The following is a 22,486-nucleotide window of genomic DNA, read 5'->3' on the forward strand; positions in this document are numbered from 1 at the left end:
GCTTTATAAATTGTATATATTCGCACGTGTATCACCGTCAATATTTTGTGCAACTTTTATTAATTTAACGCCGGTACGTTTATTATTTTGTCGTGCGCGCGCGCCGGTTCATCGACATGGTGAATCATCTGCGGTTAGACAAAGGTTCGCCTCGCACGTGCGTTTTTAGAAAAACATATTACGATTTTAAAATCTATTAATGTATTTGTGTTCAGCGTAAAATATTGCGCAATATTCACAAAGTGTCCGCCAACTAATGAACTAGGATTAATTGTTAACGGCGTTATTGATGTCGACGAAGCACTTGTTAAGAATCAAACGTTCTATGTATAACAGTGGTTCTGGATGCATATCCATGTTATTTATTTATAATGCTTTTTATTTCATATGGTATTTAGTACTTTCCAATTGTATTATAAAAATAAATTAATAAATTTGTTGTCATACATGTTTTGTTTGACCTACACTCGTACGTATGTTTACCCGTAAATATTGAGGCAGTAACACGGCAAACTCGTAATATTTTTTTAGTGAATTTTGTTTCTCGTTACCTAATCCGTGACACGCATATCCACAAACTTTAAACAATACACGCACTTTAAATTGAAAATGAGTGATTAAAATACTCACATCATCGTCATCAGTGTAAGCAGCATGGGCTCCGTCAGCATGATCCGTTCCGCCCTTATCTCTGCACTGCTTTTGACTGCTTACAGAGAAGGTGAAGCTTCTCTCACTTCGGCCATTCAGCAGCACTCCAGCTGGAGTTCTAGGGCTTCCATAGCCAAAAATCTCCAAGTTCCTGGACGAAAACAGATCATTTCCATTGGCGGTTCGTGGGCTGACAAAGACGTCATCTTCCAGGTTACTATCGATGGTAAGAGCGGGAGGAGAGGACGAGGCTGAGCGACGACACTGCTGCGGCTGCGGCGCTGGACCGGGTCGATCGATGTCGGATTCGGAGAAAGGACGCTCTGCGAAAAAAAAAAGGAAATTAAGAACCTTTTGAAAAACAATATAAATTCATAATTCGTAAAAATAGTAATAATTTCTAAATGTTGATCATATATATAGATAGTTTGCTATTCTTGTTAAAGAAATAATTATTTAAAAAGTGATATGAAACACGTAACTTAACTTGAGACCTGACTTGGATGACTAAGGGTCGTATTCCAGAACTCTACTCAATGCTCAAGTCAGGATTGCAATTGAAACACAAGCACTGGAAATACGACCCTAATGGCAGGGATTTGAGTATGATTTCGAATACTTTAAACCATACTCAAATCCTGACTTGAGCATTGAGTAGAGTTCTAGAATACGAGCCTAAGAGTCGTATTCCAGAATTCTACTCAATGCTCAAGTCGGGACTTGAGTATGATTTAAAGCACTGAAAATCATACTCAAGTCCTGACTTGAGCATTGTGTAGAATTCTGGAATACGACTTTCGATATATATATACGATTCGTATCCTGTTCCAAATCAGAGAAATGACGGTCCGAAATATCACAGGGATCATTTTATCTCTCTAAAAATATACTATTGTTCCAAACCTCAGAAAACATACATATGTGATATATAATGGGACACAACAAAAAACGCTTGGTAAACCGCAATATCTCTCTGTGGCCCTCTTATTGATGTCATGATTAAATTAAATAGCTGTCACTAATTTTACTACTAATTGAACGCTGCATAAATCACATAAGGTGAGATTTCATCATTTTTGTAACCCAAGGTCTACCGTAGTTATTACCGTACCGTATCGATTGACCACTTGTTCACGATCAGGAGGGCCCGCATTCAACGCGGCGCATCCCAGTGTGGTGTCATGTTCAGCGTGTTGTAATCAAATATGGGGCATTCTATTTCCACAGTTCTGACCCGAGTGGAAATGCTTAAATCGACTTCGCACTCAAGTAGGTCGCGACAGAAACAAGGTGTGTAAATGAGGTTACAGGGATGCTAGTTGTACCCAATACCATTGCGGTGTCCCAACAAAGTCTAAGCAGCACTTGCTGTTGTGTCCCTTGTGGCCTAATACCTGTACGAAGGAAGAACACTACGCGGCCACGAATGACGTAGTCAAGGTGGCAACATACTATTCAAAGTCAATATAATCCTAAAATAAAACAAGTACTAACACGATAAGAAGAAGAGTGCCAATATATAATATTGTCAATAATTGTTTTTTAAAACAATATTCAGGTATATATACCCATATCTTGCCCGTTTAAGGTCATTTCTATATAAGGTTTAGCGAAGTGTTGTATCGATTAATCAATCGTTCACATTGAATTAATGAGCATTTGTCGATGTCGGGAAATAAATCAAAATCTTTATTAGTCGCGATTTCGCCTACGTCGCGATTGCGTGCGTTTATGTTCACGTAGACGGTGAGATGGTAAAAGCCTTGGTTCAAGGATGATTTTTAGCGAATTAGTTTCAACGTTTAAGTTTAACACTCTTGTCATCGTCACGCTATTTAAATTTTCACCTTGACTGTGTCCTTCTATAAAACGGGGTGGAACTGCATATACATACACTATAAATCACAATATATACCTCCCGACTGAAATAACTTTACTTTCTACGACATTCCTTGGAAGATATGAAATTACAAAATCTCATTTTAATTGTTGGCACGACTTCGAAGATTACTTATTTTTATTTTTATTATTGTTTTTATTTATTTTAATTATTACAAAGATTGTTATTATTGAAAAATAATATTCGTCTATACTATCGATGACACGTCTGTGCAGTATGCAATCGAACGCTTTACCTGCTGGGAAAGCTTTGACACGTCTTAAACTTTGCGATGTATGCACACCGCTAACTTTTAAAATCCAAAGTAACTAAATGAAACATTTACTTTTCGTGTCGTGTGTTTTCCAACCTCAGCCAGAACTATTATTAGAAATCCAGAATTTCTTCATTTGGTACTTTTGTGGTGCGCTCAAAGGGCCCGCCTATAGTTTATATAACCACAAGAAACGGTAGCAACAGACATTTGTAGCGATTGATCAATTTTATTATTTTTTGTGAACAAAATTATATGGCTTTCGAAAGGTCTCGAAAGATATAATGCAACGTTTGAAAGTGTAGATATATCCGACGGTCATTAAAAAAAAGTACATGGATGTATTAATCGAATTAATTTTGAAAAAAATAAAAACTTTAATGAAAAATTTGTGTGGAAAATTGTTATTGAGTATCAAAAGAAGGCCTCGACAGACTAGTAGCTATTTGTTAGCGGTGGCTCGCCTCAGGCTGCAGTTTGACGTTTTTAATGTATTGATTATTGTTAATATACAATTGAAAATTAATTTTGTTTTCGGATTGAAACTGATTTTTTGTATATACGTTAGGTGGTGGTAGATAACAACAGTGGTTCTGCAAGTTTAACCACAAAATAAGTTTATTAAGCATCAGTAACAGGCAGCCCTATTCATACTAAGACAAATATGCACAAAAATAAAAATTACCAAGTAAGATTTGAAACGACAGAACAAAGAAAAGCAATTTGTTATCAACATAATCGATGGAGCGTGTACCAGGGCACCAAGACTCTCGAAGAGGTGAAATACAAAATGTATAAGAAACACAAATTAATAAAATCTTGGTGCTGTCCGCGGGCGAAACCCGTTTCATGACACACGTGCAGCGACCAGCCGCCGCGGAAAAGAGATGAACAGTATAGCTTGTTCCCTCTAAACTGCAACATTGTCATTAACATGGACGCACATGTAGAATATCAAACATCGCCGTATTTAATAAAGGCAACGTAAACGTAAAAATGCCGATTTTTAATCTCTGTCGCTGTAATAACAGAACTGCTGCTCGCATCCTACCCCACATTTCTGTTTATAAAATAACTTACGAGAAGGTTGCAACGCTCTTTCGTTATTTTGTTGTAACATTATCTCTGCTAGGCTCTATTTTATCAAACCAAATGTCGCTAACGAAAATATAGGGCCAAGAGCACTTCCAACTTAATTTTCAACTTCTCGTATATGCCACTTGCTTTAAGAAAGGGTCAAAGTCTAAAGTGTCAAACTTGATATGTTCTTGATTGTGTAATCAATCGTTATTAAACTATGAAATTTTTACCTTTCAAAGATAATTACAATATTACGTAATATTGTAATCAACTTTCAAACGTAAAACAGCAAGTATATGAGTTAAACGTAGTAACTTATTTAATGTATAAAGCGTTTGTCATTACATTACTGTACTTTTAGGCTACTATATTATTTATTTAATGCAATGTAAATATTGTTATAACATGTACCGCTTAAATGCGTTAATGGTCTCAAGATATGTCCATACTATGCTCTGCGTGTGCATACTGATGCGAGTCTCATTTTTTCTTTATCGACTCTGGATGCGTAACACAGGTGTCTCTAGCTTACGCCTATTTACTATACATGTTTATATATGTATAAATTATTTTTATACTCGTTTCGTATCGTCGCTGACATAATTAAAGATATTGGTAGATGGCTTTTAATTTAAGCTTCGCTTTGCAAAAGGGTAAAAAAGGTTGTGAGAGGTTGTAAAAAGGGCTTTCCTTTATTATAGTAAATATTTTTTTACACATTTAAGGCAAATTGTTAAATAATCATTTTGCTACATTGTACTAACAATGTTTTTTACAAAACTTTAGTTCCTTATAGAACAGCTCAATATTACAAAAGCACTTTGGTTAGTTCCAAATAAGATCTTGGCATCGTTCTAAATAAACCTTGCCCCAAATAAAATACTTACTATAAAGTTAAATTTATAGCGTAAATTTATCTTTGATTGTCAACTTGATATGGCAGAATTTACGGCTTTAATTTACTGTTTGATTGTTTCATTCAGTTATCTTATTTGAGTTTTAAACGAAGTAGTAATAGATTAACCTGGCAACGACTAGAAAATATATATTATATATTATACATATATGTATATACGTGTGTTGATCTTCACATTAGTGTTGAAAAAATAAAGTTGTAGTAAGTAAAGATTGTATGAAGCCAAGATCAGATATTCATATTTACCGTTTCTTTTTTTTTTCTTTTTTTATATCCCCGTACCAGGGAAGCCGTCTGTCGCGGGTGCCATGGACACACACATAGACAACCACAAATTACATCCAAACACACGAGAGAAATAAATGTAGGCCATATAAATATTTCTCCCGGCACGGGAATCGAACCCGGGACCTCTGCGTAGCAGTCCGGCATGGTAACCGTTCGGCCACGGAGGCAGTTTCAAGATTCACTTTATTTCAGATTCACTTTATTTTTACGTTAATTTATTTGAATTACTCATATTTAGGAGATGGAAGAGTAACTTTAATACTTGGATAGTGACAATGGTAATACAAACCTCTGCCAGGCATTGAAACGTAAAAACGTTTACGGAATATTTGACTGGGGATCCGAAACATAAGCCAAAAACTTGTTTGTCATTTAGATACAATACAATATACAAAAAAAACATAACGAAAACAAGTCACACATTTTTTACTGCAACTGTCCTCAAAATTAATTTTATGCCGTTCTTTATCTGCCCTAAATGAAATAATTTCTAATCTTTAAAATAATACGTAAAACAATTGATTAAGATATTACTTAATACCAAATTGTTCGAAATCTTCTCTAAGTAAACAATATTTACAAACCTAATTACTGAATACATCAAACCTCGTAACTTAAACGATTGTACTAACTACATCCAAAATCACTGATTTTCTCCAAGGGTAATCATTATTTGCTGCTTCGGCTAGCCTGATTTCATCACCTGACATCTTGCGGTACCTTAATTTGCTAATTCCAGCCTCTAATGATAGAAGCCGAGTTACTGGAAACACATAATGTGGGGTCTGCAACTTCTAGAGCTGCAATTTGAGTGCGTATTCATTATTGCGTACGATGAGCTGTTGAATGATTTGTGGGTTATATTTCTTGTTACACGTTTTGATTGAATCAAAGTAAATAAAAATTTTGTCACTGGTTCAAAATCTTAAGTATCGAGCTCTAGATAATGCAAAAAAATTTAAAGGAAAAGGTTATGCATATGTGACAACATAAACAAAAGAGACAAACTAATAGATATTTTTGCGATTGTTCTTGTCTATGTTACTTATTATTATTTATTTATTTTATTTTATAGTTTATTGTACAGGAAAATCACATTTAACAAATGGAAAGCTCAAACAAAAGGTTCTATTTATTTCTAAAATAATTTTCTTACAGCATATCTAGGTACAGGACATAAAATATCGAAATTACGTGCTCAACAAAATTAAAATTATGTAATACAAAAACAATATCAATGACATAAAATTATAAACTATTTAAATACTTACATAAATACATATTTCATGAGGCTAAATAATACGCCTTGACTGTCATTTTGAAAATGGCTAACTAATTCTTTAACATTTACTTATTCTTTGTATATTTGCAGTGACTGGTTACTGTACCTTAGTCGATAACTGTAACTTACATTATTTATTGCTTATTTAGTATACAACCTGCAAATTAACTAATAATATAAAGTATATTATTACATCTACAATCCATCAAAACCTATTAACTATTATCAAAAAGAATAATTCTAACCCCTTTCTAGCCTTTCAAGGCACAAACTTTCTCTTGTTACGATCAATAAAATAAAACCCAAGAACTAAATAAACTATTTAATACTTTGTTTAAATGTAAACACTGAGGTGTATAAGAAGTAGCACATCAACACTGGGGGGTTATAAAACGGTCAAGTTTATGACTGACATAAATCACGTATCGATGGATGATCGCTCTCAAACACTGCCCGGGAGTCAGACCGCTGCTCAAGCGTTTCTTTTCGGAGCTACTTTAGACAATAGCACCTTAAGATTTACTTAAAGCTTTCTCGATCCTTTTTGCTGAATTTGCTAGAGCTTTATGTTCTTGTGTTTTTCATGAAAACTTTTAAATAAATTTACGTAACAAATAAGAACTAAAAGCTACAGCGTACTTGATGGTGATGTATAATAAAAGTTTAAATGAATCTTAACTAACTGTCGTTTCCCACAAAACATTACGTTTTGACCAAGATTTCACACATCACTGGCCACTATCATTTAATAGATGATTTGTCACATTAACCATTACCACGATCTGGACTTAAAGTGATTATTCCACGAGGACAACTCGATGACTTTACACAAAAAACTATTCATCCTATGAACACTGCATGATTAATCGATTGAGAACTCGTGATCGAATACTGTTTAAAATTTCTCAAGACCTTCCCGACTGAATCGTGAAAAGATGCTTAATTTACCCAAAATCATTGTCCTCTCCGTTCCTGGAGAACAACATAATAAGGATGATGACTGAACAGTTATAGAAACCAGTGATTATTTTCGAAAAACTAGTTGTAGATTGGATACAGTTGACATGGACGCAACTGGTCAAGTGAGTACGCTTTTTGAATCACAGTGATCATTCGTACAGTAGTCGTGGGACTGGTTCTCTGTACAGTTATGTGGTAGTTGAAAGATAGGATTAAGTATTTAACAATAATTATAAGTATAAAAGATGATGGCGGTGCACGAGACGTCTATTATTAGGACAATCAAACAAATTAACGGTGTAATGACGGTTGGCATAAAAGTATTATTCGAAGTAATCTAAGACGTTGAATATCTGCCTGTGGATCATTTCCTAATTCCAAGCAAGTTGCTCCTAAGTATAGTGTCCCGTGTCTAAAGTGTAGTGTGTTAGTTAGAGGCAATAAATTTGCATCAACTGGATTTTTTTATAGTAAACAACAGAAACTGAAAGATGAAATCGATTTTGACGTGTTAGTGTTAGCATTGTTCCAAAAGCGTGTGTAGAGTTTTTGGTTAAAAGCATAAATTACTATTACGAAAAAGTTTTTGCAATTTAATAATATATTATTTTCAAATTCATTAAGTACTAGTAAAGTTGCTTTTTAAGAGTCTAGATATTTTTATTAATTTTAAAAACTTTATAAATAAGTGAGAGTTATTTATTTCGAGTGCAATCCTTTAGATACTGAGTTGTTTACAAAATATATTAATTTTAAAATCCTTGCTTTACAAATTACTCGAGTTATTTCAAATTTCGTTAGCGACCCAAAATCATTGTGCCTGAGTGTAGATATTACGAACAATTTCATTTGATACCCAAATCTATAAGAAACCGTCAGAGATTAGCCGAGGCGTAGTCCTGACCGTTTTAGTGCAATTACCTGCCTATTATTACACTTAATTGTTGCCCCATTATTGTGATATACCAAATCATAGACAACGCATCATTAAATGCGATCAAACCATCACTTTGACCATAGATAGCTAACATTGATGCTTTATTTAATGACTTTGAGAGAACAATAATTTCTACTACTGAACTATATCATATATTTAATGCGGAACATTTTATATTTATTTCCAGCCATAGTTTTAAAATGTATTTAACCTTTAATGCGACGCTATAAGGTTTAAATTGCGAAAGGTTTTTATTTCACGACTTTATGTAAAATTATTGTCCAATATGACGTGAACTTTGTCATAAATATCTTTTGGCAGATTATTTATGGAGGAAAGTATGATCAACATCAATCTTTCATTTTACGAAAGATAATAATTAATAGGGTTATTTAGGTTGCTGGATTGCTGTTATTAATATTGTTTTGTTTTATTCCCCAAATAAAAGATAATTGGTTCTAAGCTACACTCTTCTTTGCCTTCTTATATCTTAAAATATATCTTATATTTTTAACCAATTGAAAAGAGGAGGAGGTTCTCAATTCGTCTGTATGTTTTTTTGTACGTATGTTACGCGATAACTCCGCCATTTGTGAACCAATTTTGATGATTCTTTTTTTGTTGGAAAGAAGGTACCTTAGATGTGGTCCCATTTAAATTTCTAGAAAATATTCTACCTCTAAGGGTTCCAAACTAGGGGATGAATGACTGTTGAGGTCGGTGTTTTTAACCGGAGGTTAGGTTATAAGGTATAAGAAGGTATGTCACATTCACTTCACAAATCTTAAAATTTTTGACAAATAATATACGGAAAAACTTTGAAATTTCAACCATCTTGGAATATACGACCACGATCAGCACTGTATAGAGTCAGCACTATATAAGGAGCGACGAAATTAGATTCCCAGCAGAAATTCCTAACGAACTTTTCTAAACTTATACAGCCTGGGTTTATTGGGCAGTGTTAGAATTAACTTCATGACATTGTACAGGAATTATCTAATTAGAAAACACGTAATTGGTGTGATTAGTAACAATATACAATATCTATACGTGTAACTCGAAAGTCAGCCTAACTTTTAGAGTGAAACCCATTCTGTATTTTAATTTCTGAAGACAATTCGCACATGACAACTAACATAGTGTTATCTCAAAATTGCTTTAAGTCATATTAATATTACCTAGCGACAATGTTGTACTGTCACGTTGAAATTAAATCGTATGCAAAGGACATATAAATATACCGAAATTTTGGAGATAAATTATTAATATAACGCAATTTTGAGATAAAATATAATAAAACGCAATTTTTGAGATAAAACTATGTTGATTGTCAAGTGCAAATTAATCTATGAATTCTATATAATTTGACAAATGAATTTCCATGTCATATGGTTAGGGGCTGGACTGAACTGGGAAAATCGTTCAAAGTCAAAGTGAAAGATTATTTATTCCATAGGTAAAATAAATTTACACTTGAAAACGTCATATTTACGCTACTGCTCGTTCACTACGCTCACCTCCCTGAGAAGAACGAGCAAGAAACTCTAGGGATTGCTCTTCTCAAATAAACTTAAATGCTATGTAATACACTTTGAATCAAATTGGTGTGGATTCTGGAACCGTGTCGTCTTTCCGTACATCTTTATGTAACACGTAGTCTTCAATTTTGTAATATGATTTTTCGATCAAAATATTTTTAATGTAGTTTTTGAACTTAGGAAATGATAAACTTAATATATGTTCCGGAATCTTATGGTAAAAACGTATACAGTTCCCCATAAAAGAGTTCTTTACCTTGGTTAAACGAAATAGTGGTACCATGAGTTTAGCTCTAAGGTTAATATAATGGATATCTCCTTTCTTATTGAAATTATGTATATTTTTACGGGCATATAAAATATTTGAGTAAATGTACTGTGATGCCACAGTCATGACACCAGTCGCCTTAAACTTTTCTCTGAAAGAAACCCGAGAGCCTAGACGGTACACAGAACGAATCGCTCATTTTTGCAATACAAATATGGTTTGAATATCTGCCGCTTTACCCCACATGAGAATCCCGTAGGACATTATACTATGGAAGTAACTAAAGTAAATTTGTCTAGCAGTACTAATATCGGTCACGTATTCTGCGGACTGATTATGCAGCGGAGCTTAATCTGATCGTTCAGGATATGGTTCCTCAATTGATTGATTTAAATATGCCAAAGTCGTGTCTTCTTTGCCCGCAAAGACTGGGTGACACAAGTAATAATGGTAACTGAATATCCGATTGTGGTTATTTCAGAACACGCTCGCGTCTCGGCACGGTATTGTATGCTAATTCGCCTCAAACCTCAAACTTATTAATTATTGTGGTTGCACACATACATGAATAATAATTTGCTTTTCTAGTAAGACATTTTGTATGGACGTTTGCAGACGAGCGGCTATGGTGTTTTTAACTTTACATTTTTTTTATAATATCAAGTGACGGAACGAACAAGTCGTGTGCCTGATGGCAAACTACACGCCTGTCCATAACAGTTGCAGTGGCACTCGGCTCTTTAAATCGCAAAGATCTGAGGCGCACTGCCACTGCCCTCGTCACCCTGACACATATGTTGACAAGTCCCAAGTGCCTGTATTTCACCAGCATCCTTACCCTTCAAAACCGGAACACTGTAATGCTGACATTATTGCTTGGCAGCAGAAATATATAAGATGACAGAACCTCCCCGGGTGAACTCTTTCACAAGGATCTCATTTTGCCCTCAGATAGTTAAAAATGAAGGTTCTTATTGACATTTTTATATTTTGTTATTTTCTAGATGCCCTTGTCGCTCGTCTGTAACGGTCTTTTGCCCAAACGACTAAAACATTTAGCTACTGAACTACGCAGTCTTTCAAATGGTAATCTGTTCGCAGCCATTGTTATCGATGATATATTATTATGCGAAAGAGGTGCTTTCAACTTTTTGTTGTGTTGATTTTCATTGCTTTAGTTTGAATACAACACATATATTGAAAAATGACTACCTTCTTCTTTGTTAATAAAAATTTATATTTACCGAAAACAGTTGCTCATTTGTTCATTGGCACCACACCCAGCCAGAGTAAATTTGACTCGGAAAAGCCGGATATAACAGGGTGCACAGTTTCAGGGAGTGACACGCAGGAGGGGAAGATCAACCAGCCGCAACCGGTGGCCAGATTCCTACCGGCTATGCAGCGCGACACAGAAAGTAGGTAGTAGGGGTAGTTAGTACTACTAACTACACTTCCTACTGCTAACTACACTCGCTCCGGAGCCACTCACAGTAGTTAGTGGCTCGAAAGCGCATGTGATACGTCTGCTCACTCTGGCTGTCCACATAAAACCCTTAGGCTCAACTCACACTGGCGCAGAGTCGAAGCGTCGCGACGCGTCATGTTTTTCGCCTATAGCATATTCATCTATATTTTCCAATTATTAACACACAACACAAGAAAACAGTTTTTGAAAAAAGATTACAACATTGTGCCTCGTTCGATAAAAACTACAATAAGAACATGATTTTAGGTATTTAGTATTCATCCATTAAAAGCAGGGTTAAAAGTATTCGCAAAATGCCCAGCCCGCATCCGAAGTAAAAATTTTATTTGGGGCCGACAAAATTTACGACTAAATTCGGTAGCAATATAACTTTTTTGGGCTTTAAAATGCGTCCAAATATTTTCAGCCCGTATAAGGATTGTCAAATTCAGGTAGCTGCCATTTTGTGGATTAACGATAAAAACACCATTTTGTTTTAAATAAATTTTTTTAAGATATATATTGGACAAAGGTGGCGGTTTTGCAAATTTCCCAAAGGATTTAAACTTCTTTTATCAGTGAGTTTTACACGGTTTTGAGGAAGTTTGCGTTAAAACTTCAGAATTTTATTCTGGACATCAAAACTAACGACTTTGAATACTCGCGCAAACTGTGAAATTGACCATCTTGTAGTTTATATTTAATTAAAACTTGGCTAGTTTTATTTTTATATTGCACGATTAACTATTGCTTTGTAGTAGACAAAGTTTGCAAAATCTTTTGAACAAAATAAGAGTGGCACTGCAACTGTTATGGACAGGAGCGTCGCTTACCATCAGGCGCACGACTTGTTCGTCTCGTCACTCGGCATCATAAAAAAAAATGGCCCGTGACATATCGCCTTAAACATGTGATCTATATATAAACGCATATATAATATTTACGATTATTATATTCGATTGCACATTTAGTTTAATCACGTAAGTATAATTACGTGCGGATTTTATTATATATTTATTATATATATAAGCAAAAATTAGCAACCCGTGAAAGTAATAAGGAAAGTAATAATTATCTTTTCTTGAGGGTCGACACTTATTGGGATCTCTCGGTATCCGTCTTTCTTTTTCTAATGTCACGTAAAGTAAAAGCTCTAAATATTACTGATAAACTGTAATTAAATCTGTAATTTCTATCTTCAAATGAATAAGCAAATAACAGTTCTTATTACATAGCATCTAAATGTGACCGTATCAGAACAAAAATGAAACCAAAGTGTAATTAATCAATTTCCCAATATTAAGTCCAACGCCCACTGGTTCCGTGGAGAAATCGACAACAGTATCGCATCAGCACATCACTTACGGGCACTGACCTAAAAAGCGTAAGAAAAAAAGGCAATAATTTTATTTTTGAGATACAAGTATCTACTATCGTGGCATAAATTAAAGAGTTTATTATTTTCTCTCTTTCTCGGGACCACGTGCTTGGATGTGAGTGCGTTCTCAGTGACTTGCAGGATCGACAAAAAAGTACTGACTTATGTACAAGGTATTATTTTTATTAAACATTGTTCTTTTTTGTGTTTGGCAAATACCAACCATAGCTGTTCTTATTTGAACGTATAAAGTTTTTATTACCTACGTAATTACATAATTACATTTGGCAAAAATAAAAGAAATCTAAATGGACTAGTTTTCTGCCGTTAAAGTTTTTATACATTTTAATATAATCTAGCAAGTTAACCTTTTTCGTACTTAATTTACTTAAGTAACAAGAAATACTTTGAAGAAAAGTTCGAGATTACTTGTTACGCTGTCGGTACGCCACAATATCACGATTATTACCGTACAGTTACGAATAAACTGGCCCACTACTAGCTTTACGCACTGCATTTGTGTGAGTGACTGTACACCACCTGAACTCCGTTATAAACTAGTGTGAGTGAAAATAAGATGGTCAGATGTTTAACCGTGTGCGTTTTTGGGACAGAGTAGACTTATTTTGTACGCATCATTTCCAAGCTCATACTGATAGCTGCATTAAAATAATTAGCTATTGTCTGCCAAGTATTATTTTATTTATATTTATGTTTGTATATGTATATGTCTATATTTATATGTTTGTAACTTCGATTATAGCGTATTTTTGCGTTTAAATTCTTTAGGGAAAAAATATTACGCAATGTTATTTTATTAAACAATATAAAGGAGGCGACATTAGGACGACCAACCCATTTAGAAGATTGCATCGCATTTTCAATTCTATATCATCTGCCATATTATCTTAATAGAAAGTAGACAACACATATTTAACAAACAATCCCAAAACAAATGTATATGATCCATCATAACTCGTCAGCGTCATTTCCATGTAGTAACTTGTACCGTTAGCAAAAACAAAAGCATGCATACGACAAATTTAACAATGCAGTCATTTTTATAAACTTAAATCATAAATTCCACCTTACGACATTTGAATTAAGAGATGTACATTTCTTTTATGGTTCCTTTTATTAGAAAATTAAGGTGGTTTCTCGACAATCCGAGGCGCGAGTGTAGTAATACACAAATAATATAATGACAGTGATATCTTCTTGAATCGGTGCGTGATTACGATCCTCGTATAATGCATCGTATTTTGAGTTGCATGAGTTTAAAAGTTAGTTAAGATTGTTTTGAATTGGGGTATAACATGAAAACGAAGCATCTTTCACGTAATATTTTATGGTGGTTTCCGTTTCACATTTTATAACCATTGATTTCTAACAGAGCTATTTTACAGTACAATTTTTCAAATGCCGTTTAGTCCCAAAGTATATCGACGTTGTTAGAAAGATATCAACAATTGCAAAAAATATTGAAAGATTTCGTAGAAGTCAAAGAAGTCCGTTACATTTAGCACGTCAAAAATACAAAATATCTATTATGCTATACCATTCATTGTTAACATAATGTATTACGTAATTAAATTTAAGGATATGCATAATTTCATAACAATAGTATATTTTTTATTGCATAAAATAATTAAGAAGTATTTTTTTAGAACGCATACCTAACGTCAAAATATTCTATACAATGGATTTTCTATTCAAAAGATTCTTATCTTTCTTCAAAATTTTAAGTCGAGCAATTCGGATATAAGCAGCGGTAGTTCATTGTATAATTTATCTTCAGTTAAGGAAATACTAAAATAAAAAAAGAATATTAAACTTTACGCCTTTGTGATAAAATGGAAAAAGGTATTATCTCTAATAATATGATTTTCAGCAAAATGATCATTAGGGAGACGTGATTGTATTCTATCCTCCAGTGAGTAGTGTATAATACTCGTTGATTATTTTTACACCGCACTGAACAAGGGGAACTTAAATGTTTACACTGTTATTTTTTCTCATAAATACAAATTTATTATTGAAAATTTACAATTTGGTTAATGCCTAATAATATTTATGTTGTTATAATTAATTATAAATAAATAAGTAAATTAATATAGAATTAGGAGACATCACATACGTTGCTCTGATCCCAAAGTAAGTAACTAAAGCACTTGTGTTATGGAAATCGGAAGCAACGACGGTACCACAAACTACAGGCCCGAGAGAATATAGAAAAGTTAGTTTTTCTACATTGACCCGGTTGGGGATCGAACCCTGGACCTCAATGACGATACCATGAAAATCGGAGTGCAAGCCACATGACTAAGGAGGTTTTCGTTAATTACGTGCTTTTTGGGTAGATATCGATCGTATTATAATGAAGTTTATATTGGAAAGAGACGTAGCTATATTGGCATAGTCCAGATATGTATCGCAGGCAAGTTGTTTTCTCAGACAATAAACTAAAGTCCTAGGCATTTTAGGAAACAGGGTGATTTAATTTACGACCTTAGTAATAACGACCTGGCCCATGTTAAATCCATAACTTGTTCATGTAAATTGCGAATTGTCCTTATTACGCTAAGTCATTATATGGGCTTTTCTAAAATATTTTAAGGTTTTAATGTAAGTATACGAATTTTGTATAATTTCATACGAATTTCAAATAAATGTATACACTTTTAGTACACATGCAAATTGTGATAACTATGCATGTAGTATAAGTCTTAAAAATTTGGCAATTTATTCCACATTACTCTTTGAAATTCTCAAAAGTTAAAACAGACTAAAGCTTTCTGTGTTATCCCAACAATATGTGACAAATAAAGAACTTTATTAAAAAATATACTAAAATAAATTGCGCGTGCGCATGACTTTAATTATCCAAAGGTAAAATACAACAACGAGTAACTAATAACTTTAATTGGATGGGTTCGTCTAAAATATAGCTAAAAGCAACAAAATAAGCCAAAAAGGTTCACTAAGAGCAACAAAATCAAAATAAAAAAAGATCCGTCACGAACATAGGCGAGGGAGAGCGAAAAGAAAAAAAAAACAGTACACAAGTTCAACGTTTATTTTGGTTGTGTCCTGTTCGTTCTAAGGCCGGTCTTGTGATGCTATCTCATTCTATCAAGCCGAACGTTGGACACCTGTGCTTTAGTTTCCCCTGAGTACCAACGACCTCTTCTCAACTCCGCAGCAGAAAGACTCTACGCCTGAACTCGACCACCCTATAGTGATCTTTAAATGAGATTCAATAAGGCTTATTTTGGTCCGTGCTGCTAATAATTATACATGTGTAATTTTTTGACGTAAAGCAATCATTGTCGTATACCGATTTGATTCGTAGCAAGTTCGAAAGCTTAGTTTTTTTAGAGTTCCGTAGCCTTGTGGCAAATAGGGTAATATTATAAATTCGCTGTTGCTACCGTTCCCTATCATATTGATTAACATAAAATAAACATATCATGTCTCCCGCAATTAAGGCTTCTAAAAAAGTTATATTTTTAATAAGTTATGAACTCACTTATTTTAAATTTTATAATTTGTATTAGTAATAGTATATTTTCTTACTCAGTGTCATATAATACTGACTACGACATCTATGTTTAATTCATAGAAAGTAAAGTTCATAAAAACAGCTATCATCACACCATATTTTTTTAAATTTATTTAATTCTCTTATTACAAATCGAGAAGACTAAGCAATGGGCAGGTTTATAGTGAGAGCTTCGCCACATCTACGTAAGCGCGTATTAGACGCTTTTTCTCAATTCGTGGAACCCTAAGTTATTATTATATTCTACTTCTCTTGGCTAGTTTTTTACGACAGTGCGTAAACTAATGTATCGTAATAATACTGGAACACCTGTTGACCGTACTAATGCCTTTGTTAAAATCTTTTAAATAAGGGAAACCGGGAATACCATCCCGCTTTCCGTATGATGAAAATGTATGAGTAAATAGAGAATATACCTATCGTTGTTAATGATAATTTGGCTTCCTTAATTCTATGAGAAACCGACTTACAAAAAAAATATGGAGTTGGAAGAAGAGATGTAAAAAGTAACTAGGTGTCTGCCTAAATAATAGAAAGTAGAGTTAAAAAAATGACCACATAGTTAACTAGTATCTAAATTAAATTTTAAATTATATATTTTTTTATATCAATTAAAAAATGCAATATTTGTAATATAAAATGTAAAAACAAATTGTTATCGTCATTTGTTAACAGTGTAATCATTATTATATTATATTTATAAAACTCCATTCGAGAATTACGTATTGATACTGAGTCGATTAGCTGACACTCGTAACTGATATAGCCAGAAACGAGGGAACAAAATCTCGGAGTTATTGAACTGCGTGACACGTTTGAGCTTACTACGACACACGTCTGTAGTAAAATTATGTTGAACTTAGTGTGAACACTCTACAAGGTACCCGTTTTATTGAACGATTTTATTTAATTTTATCCATATATTATTGTTACTGACTAAATTATTCCTAGAATTTCAAATTTGACTACACAATATTATTGCATATCGAATTTAAGCTGATGATTAGGTCAGAATGTAGAAATGTCAATATATAATTTGGAGTTAGTATTTTTTATAATACAAAGATCGGATTCGAACCGACATCTTCTAGCATACCGTGGCAGACGCTATACCAACTAAGCCACGGAACGCACCAGCGGACCTCACCAATTTTTCTATATGCTTGTTGTCGTGTCTTTGTATTTGGTTTTTCAACGACTTTTTAGCCGCCGCGCCATCTACGAGAAACCAATGAAAGTATTTCGTCACCCAGTTATGATACCTTTACAGCTACCAGCCCCGGCTAGACATGTCGCAATTCACTGTATTAAAATTTTTATTGAAATCATATTCTAATATTTTTTATCTGAAATTACTCCACTAGTTTGTTATAATTATTAATAGAAAGATCAAACACTTATTATTTTTTGTTAAGATAATCATGTTTTTTTTGTTTCTACCACTGGTTCTCCTTGTATAATTTCAATGTTTTTGATACAATATTTGTTTAACTTTTCCCGGAACTTCCCGGTAAGTTCCTCTGATTTTGTTTCAGGAAAGTAAATAAATTTCTATATGGTAGGAATCGGCGTCGCCGTCGGGGCAAGTCGGCACGGACTCACTTTTTTATAGTCTTATCCTTCTTACACTTGTCCCTTTATACGCTCAGTTCTTGATATCGTATTCAATCGCTACGTAATGCACACCACATTACAAACACAATGACTATTGATGGGCTCCCATTTTACATTTACGTCTCGTATATTGTTACATTTTGTATGTATGTGAGAGGGCCCTTATTTTGTAATATTGTTAAGGTTAATAAGGTTTGTTTATTGAAATAAAGGATTTTGAGCGCGGTTGACTATGGCCTAAATAATCTTCTTAGAGGATCGATACCCTAGTCCATATCCCATGAAAATACGAGTCTTGCGTTTTTTGGTACAGAACACTGAGTAAATTGTATCTATTTATTTATTTTTTGTTAATACTTTGTGGAGTATCGAACAAACACAAAGAAAAATTCGCTTATCCGGCTGGACTCGGACCAATGATATTTTCGCGTAATGTGGGCATCTATATATCGCACTGCCAACAAAAAAAAAATGAGTTTAAGTAGCAATATAAATTTTTACTAAATATTTTACACCTAGTATGTCATTATATGATCTCCTGCTATCATATGTCATTAAATGTATTCGTATTATAATTATACCTTATAGAATATAATAGAATAAGCTTTATTGCACACAAAATAATAAACAGTGACAATACAAAAAAGATAAAACATAGTTAAAGGTACAATCGGCGGTACCTTCCATATTAAACAGTATTTAAAATTAATTAGTAATTAGTAGGGGCCGCATCATTTAACATATTGACCGTCTGATATAGAACGCTCGGTTTGTTATTGTTCAGTACGGGAATAGAACCTGTACCGCAATTGACGTCGGGTATAACGCTACTGATTAAAAGTGTAAGTTTCTTTATTCCGTGCGACACATTAGCGCCGTATAGCGGTGAACCGCGATGTGCAAATGAATCTGGCTTTATATATCTAGAAAAAGTATTTTAATGACAAAATATATTTTAGATACCTACATTCTTTTGATTTTCTGATAAAGCACCGCTGAAATTCTTTATCTTCGACTACGTGGAACCAGAAAGGGTGAAATGAGTATCACTTGGCGTAATTAAAATGTGTTTATATAGTTTTGTAGCGTAGTTCTAATATCAGTGTTAATATTTTTTTATTGGACGTATCATAGGATTATATATGACGTCACAAAAACTTAATTTGTTACTAGCCGCCATATTTGTTACTATTAACAACACAGGGGTGTCACATTTCCGTGTCTAAATTTTGATTAGTTATAGGAAATAAAACTAATTTTCAGGCTTTAAATCGCGTATATTTGTTTTTTCAAACAATAAAAAAAAAATTTAATCCGGAAAAATACTTTCATTTCCTATGTGCAACAATCGCGAAAATCTAACAACTCGATATTGATGAGTTATTTAAAGCAAATTATTTAGTGCTGAAAGCGTCAACTTCCGTCAGGTCAATTCTATACCGAAAATTACTGATACTGCGTATTTGGTAATACTTAGCGGTACATTTGAATGTGTCAAGCAATACAAAGAAACAAGCAAAGGGTAACAAAGTAAAACGCTGATAGTCGACGACTAAAACGGCTTGCTAATGCGTTCCGGTTTTGACACAAGTCTTGAAATTGATTTATTGTTTAAGTTCAGCTCTTTCTTGGTTGGTAGGTGCGAGGAATATTGTTATTTAGTTTGTAGTATAATTATTACTTTATTTTCGTACGTGCCTTCAAAATCTCATAAAGTTTTCATTGAGCGGGTAAGTGTATCAAATTATGTTATGCCGCTCGTAATAGTATCCATAAAGAGCGTAAACTTTTGTTATAAATTTATTTGTGACTATAGACACTTTAACTTATTATTATGATCCGTAAGTTGTTATTTATTTAACGCTTTAAGTCAGCGGTCAACTTTACATCTTGGTTTAGGGTCGTTCTTAAAAAAACTAGGTTTGAGTTGTATTTGTATTTTAAGTGTAAAGCTGACCGTATTTTAGATAGTACCAATTAATTAAAAAGCAACTTTTTCAGTTCGTCCTAATATGACTTATTTCCCATACGAATCGGATTTTCGAGTTCTTTTGTTTCGTGAAATCCGTAAAGCGCTGAATTTTGTAGTTTCAGAGTTAGATGATACGTTAAGATAAAAATAGAAATGTTTACTTGGAACAACACAGAAATTAAAATGAACGGGTAAGTTCGATAAAACTACAGTAGTCAATAAGGCTGTATCAAAGCTATCAACGCCCAACTCCGGGTACCTAGTGTAATGAGATGTTCCAATTTACGTAAGTAAACATAAACTAATAAATATAATATAGCAAAATAAATTATAGACTAAATTGTTTTTAGATTTATTAGAGGAAACCCTTTATTACACTTTTGAGAATTTGAAGAATCTTTGGCAATGAACAAAATTATATTTGTTAAAAAAAATCTATTGTTTATTATCGCCAAGTAAATCCGAAAACAATCACCCATATTTCAAAATAATTCGGAGTTTCGTGAAAGTATGTCCAATACATATGGAAGAGACATTATTTTCTATTTCAACTGAAAAAATTGATTATCGAGAAGTAAACTACGTTTTAAAATTTCAAATCTCAGCATTTTTGGAAGTATAGCGGCGAATCAGAAATGGAAAATAACCCAAAAGTTTAAAACCGAGTGTCATGTAGAATAATTCAGATTTATAAGAATAAATATTTAATGCATACACGTTCACACCTGAACTGAAAACATTATTTCCATATTTACTTCACAGTTAATCTAAATTCATTTCATTCACTCTTTGTCGACGTTGAGTCGTTTAAGATTTCAATAAAGTATTATTTTTTACGCCGACAGTGTTGATGTGGGAATATATTTTTTTGGTCAATATACTCACCCTAACATTAGGCTTCTGAATATAAAATAACTTTTTCTCTCCACACATTTGAATATTTCACCAATACGATACTTTGATTATAGTATGAATGATAAATGGACTCTTCTCAATAACGCCCGTACTGGAATAATACCCGTTGACGTGCAAAGTGTTAAGTCTAATTGATTATTTTCTAAAATGATTTTTTTCTTATGAAGATATACATATAGTAAATTTGAATATGAATTTTTGATACTAGTGACACCACACTTTTTTCAACAGATAAACGACACTTAATCATTAATGTTATTGTTAAATAATGGCATCAAAGGTAAAAGTCTGAAACCCATCTCATTGTTATTTCAGGGTATCTATCTATCTTTGATATATTTAAACAATTAATTCCTTATCATATACCTCAATCATCAACCTTCGTCAAATTACAACGACATGTATCCGAAAATTAAATTTTCCACCTCTATTATTCTATTCACTAAATAAAAGATCAAAATCCTCAGATAAGTGTTACATTATTTATAGTGTATTAAAAAGTAGCTGAGCTACCGGACAAAGTTGATTGACCTCAGCCGGTCACTCGCGGGCGCGCGCCGGCCCATCTCGTTGGTTTTTTGTGTAGTATGACTTTTGTGTGAGTGTATTGTTTTGGTCACTTGTACCGCTTTTGTACTAATTTTAGCATTTTCTGTCTGTTTTACGAGTTTGCGTTCCGCCATCCAAATTATCTAGACAAACACAACAAAACAAAATTGTAAATGACGAAATATAATCGTAACATTTTATTGCTTTAAATTAACCCATTACTACCTTTGTCCGTAACGCGGTAGGAACGTGTGCTATTTGTTAAAGAGTACATCTTGTTGGAGAATCACGCGATGCTGTAAATTATTTCCTCTAGCGCTGCAGCAAATATCTAAAATCTCAGCCCGCAATCTTGTTTGCTAGAAACATTGCACGTCAGGTTCTTGTTATCTTTTCAAGATCGCGTAGAGATTGTGTTTCTTTACCTCGTTTAATGTTAACGTGTCATCGTCTGAAGTATTATTACGGCCAACTAGACATTTAACAGACGCCAAAAACGCTCTGAGCACTAAAAACTTCACACAAAAACAAAAACTTGGTGCTGTGCGCGCCAGATGTTCGTGACCTACCTCAACGTAGCACGCTTCCACTATTTCTCATAACAGAGTAACGTAAACAACGAAGCGCCACCGAACTCGAAGAAATTCCCGCCGACTATTTATCAAACTGGAAATAACTGGAATAGTAAACAAAAATTGTTTACTATTCTTCATTATTGTTGTTTAGTACTTAGTTTATATTCGTCTACGAGCCGCACCTTTGACTTTTGCCGCGCCAGTGAAATATTGTTTTCATAATATTTGTTCGGTAATGTGCCGAGTGCACGACTGGCGTCGTAAAAGCTATACAAGAACCGACTTATGAAGTAAAGGAGAGCGTATGAGATTCAGCGTCCACGAGTTTGTATGTTAAGTTACAATGTATTGTCAATAGAAGGATGACTGAGTTTACA

General features: G+C 33.6%; 1 protein-coding gene across 2 annotated transcripts in view; it reads right to left on the reverse strand.

Annotated features, from left to right (window-relative positions):
- The window catches only part of LOC113227651, a 100,764-nt gene that overhangs the window by 29,422 nt on the left and 48,856 nt on the right, over positions 1-22,486 (reverse strand). For both annotated transcript variants that reach the window (XR_003310222.1, XM_026460617.1), the window contains exon 2: positions 631-974. Coding sequence is in view for 1 of the 2 variants with exons in the window: in XM_026460617.1 (XP_026316402.1) it covers positions 631-974 (344 nt within the window). In the remaining variant the exon portion in view is untranslated. The remainder of the gene's footprint in view (positions 1-630; positions 975-22,486) is intronic.

This window comes from Hyposmocoma kahamanoa, unplaced genomic scaffold (assembly GCF_003589595.1).
Source record: "Hyposmocoma kahamanoa isolate Upper Pololo Valley unplaced genomic scaffold, ASM358959v1 100021, whole genome shotgun sequence".
In the NCBI taxonomy this organism is placed as follows: domain Eukaryota; kingdom Metazoa; phylum Arthropoda; class Insecta; order Lepidoptera; family Cosmopterigidae; genus Hyposmocoma; species Hyposmocoma kahamanoa.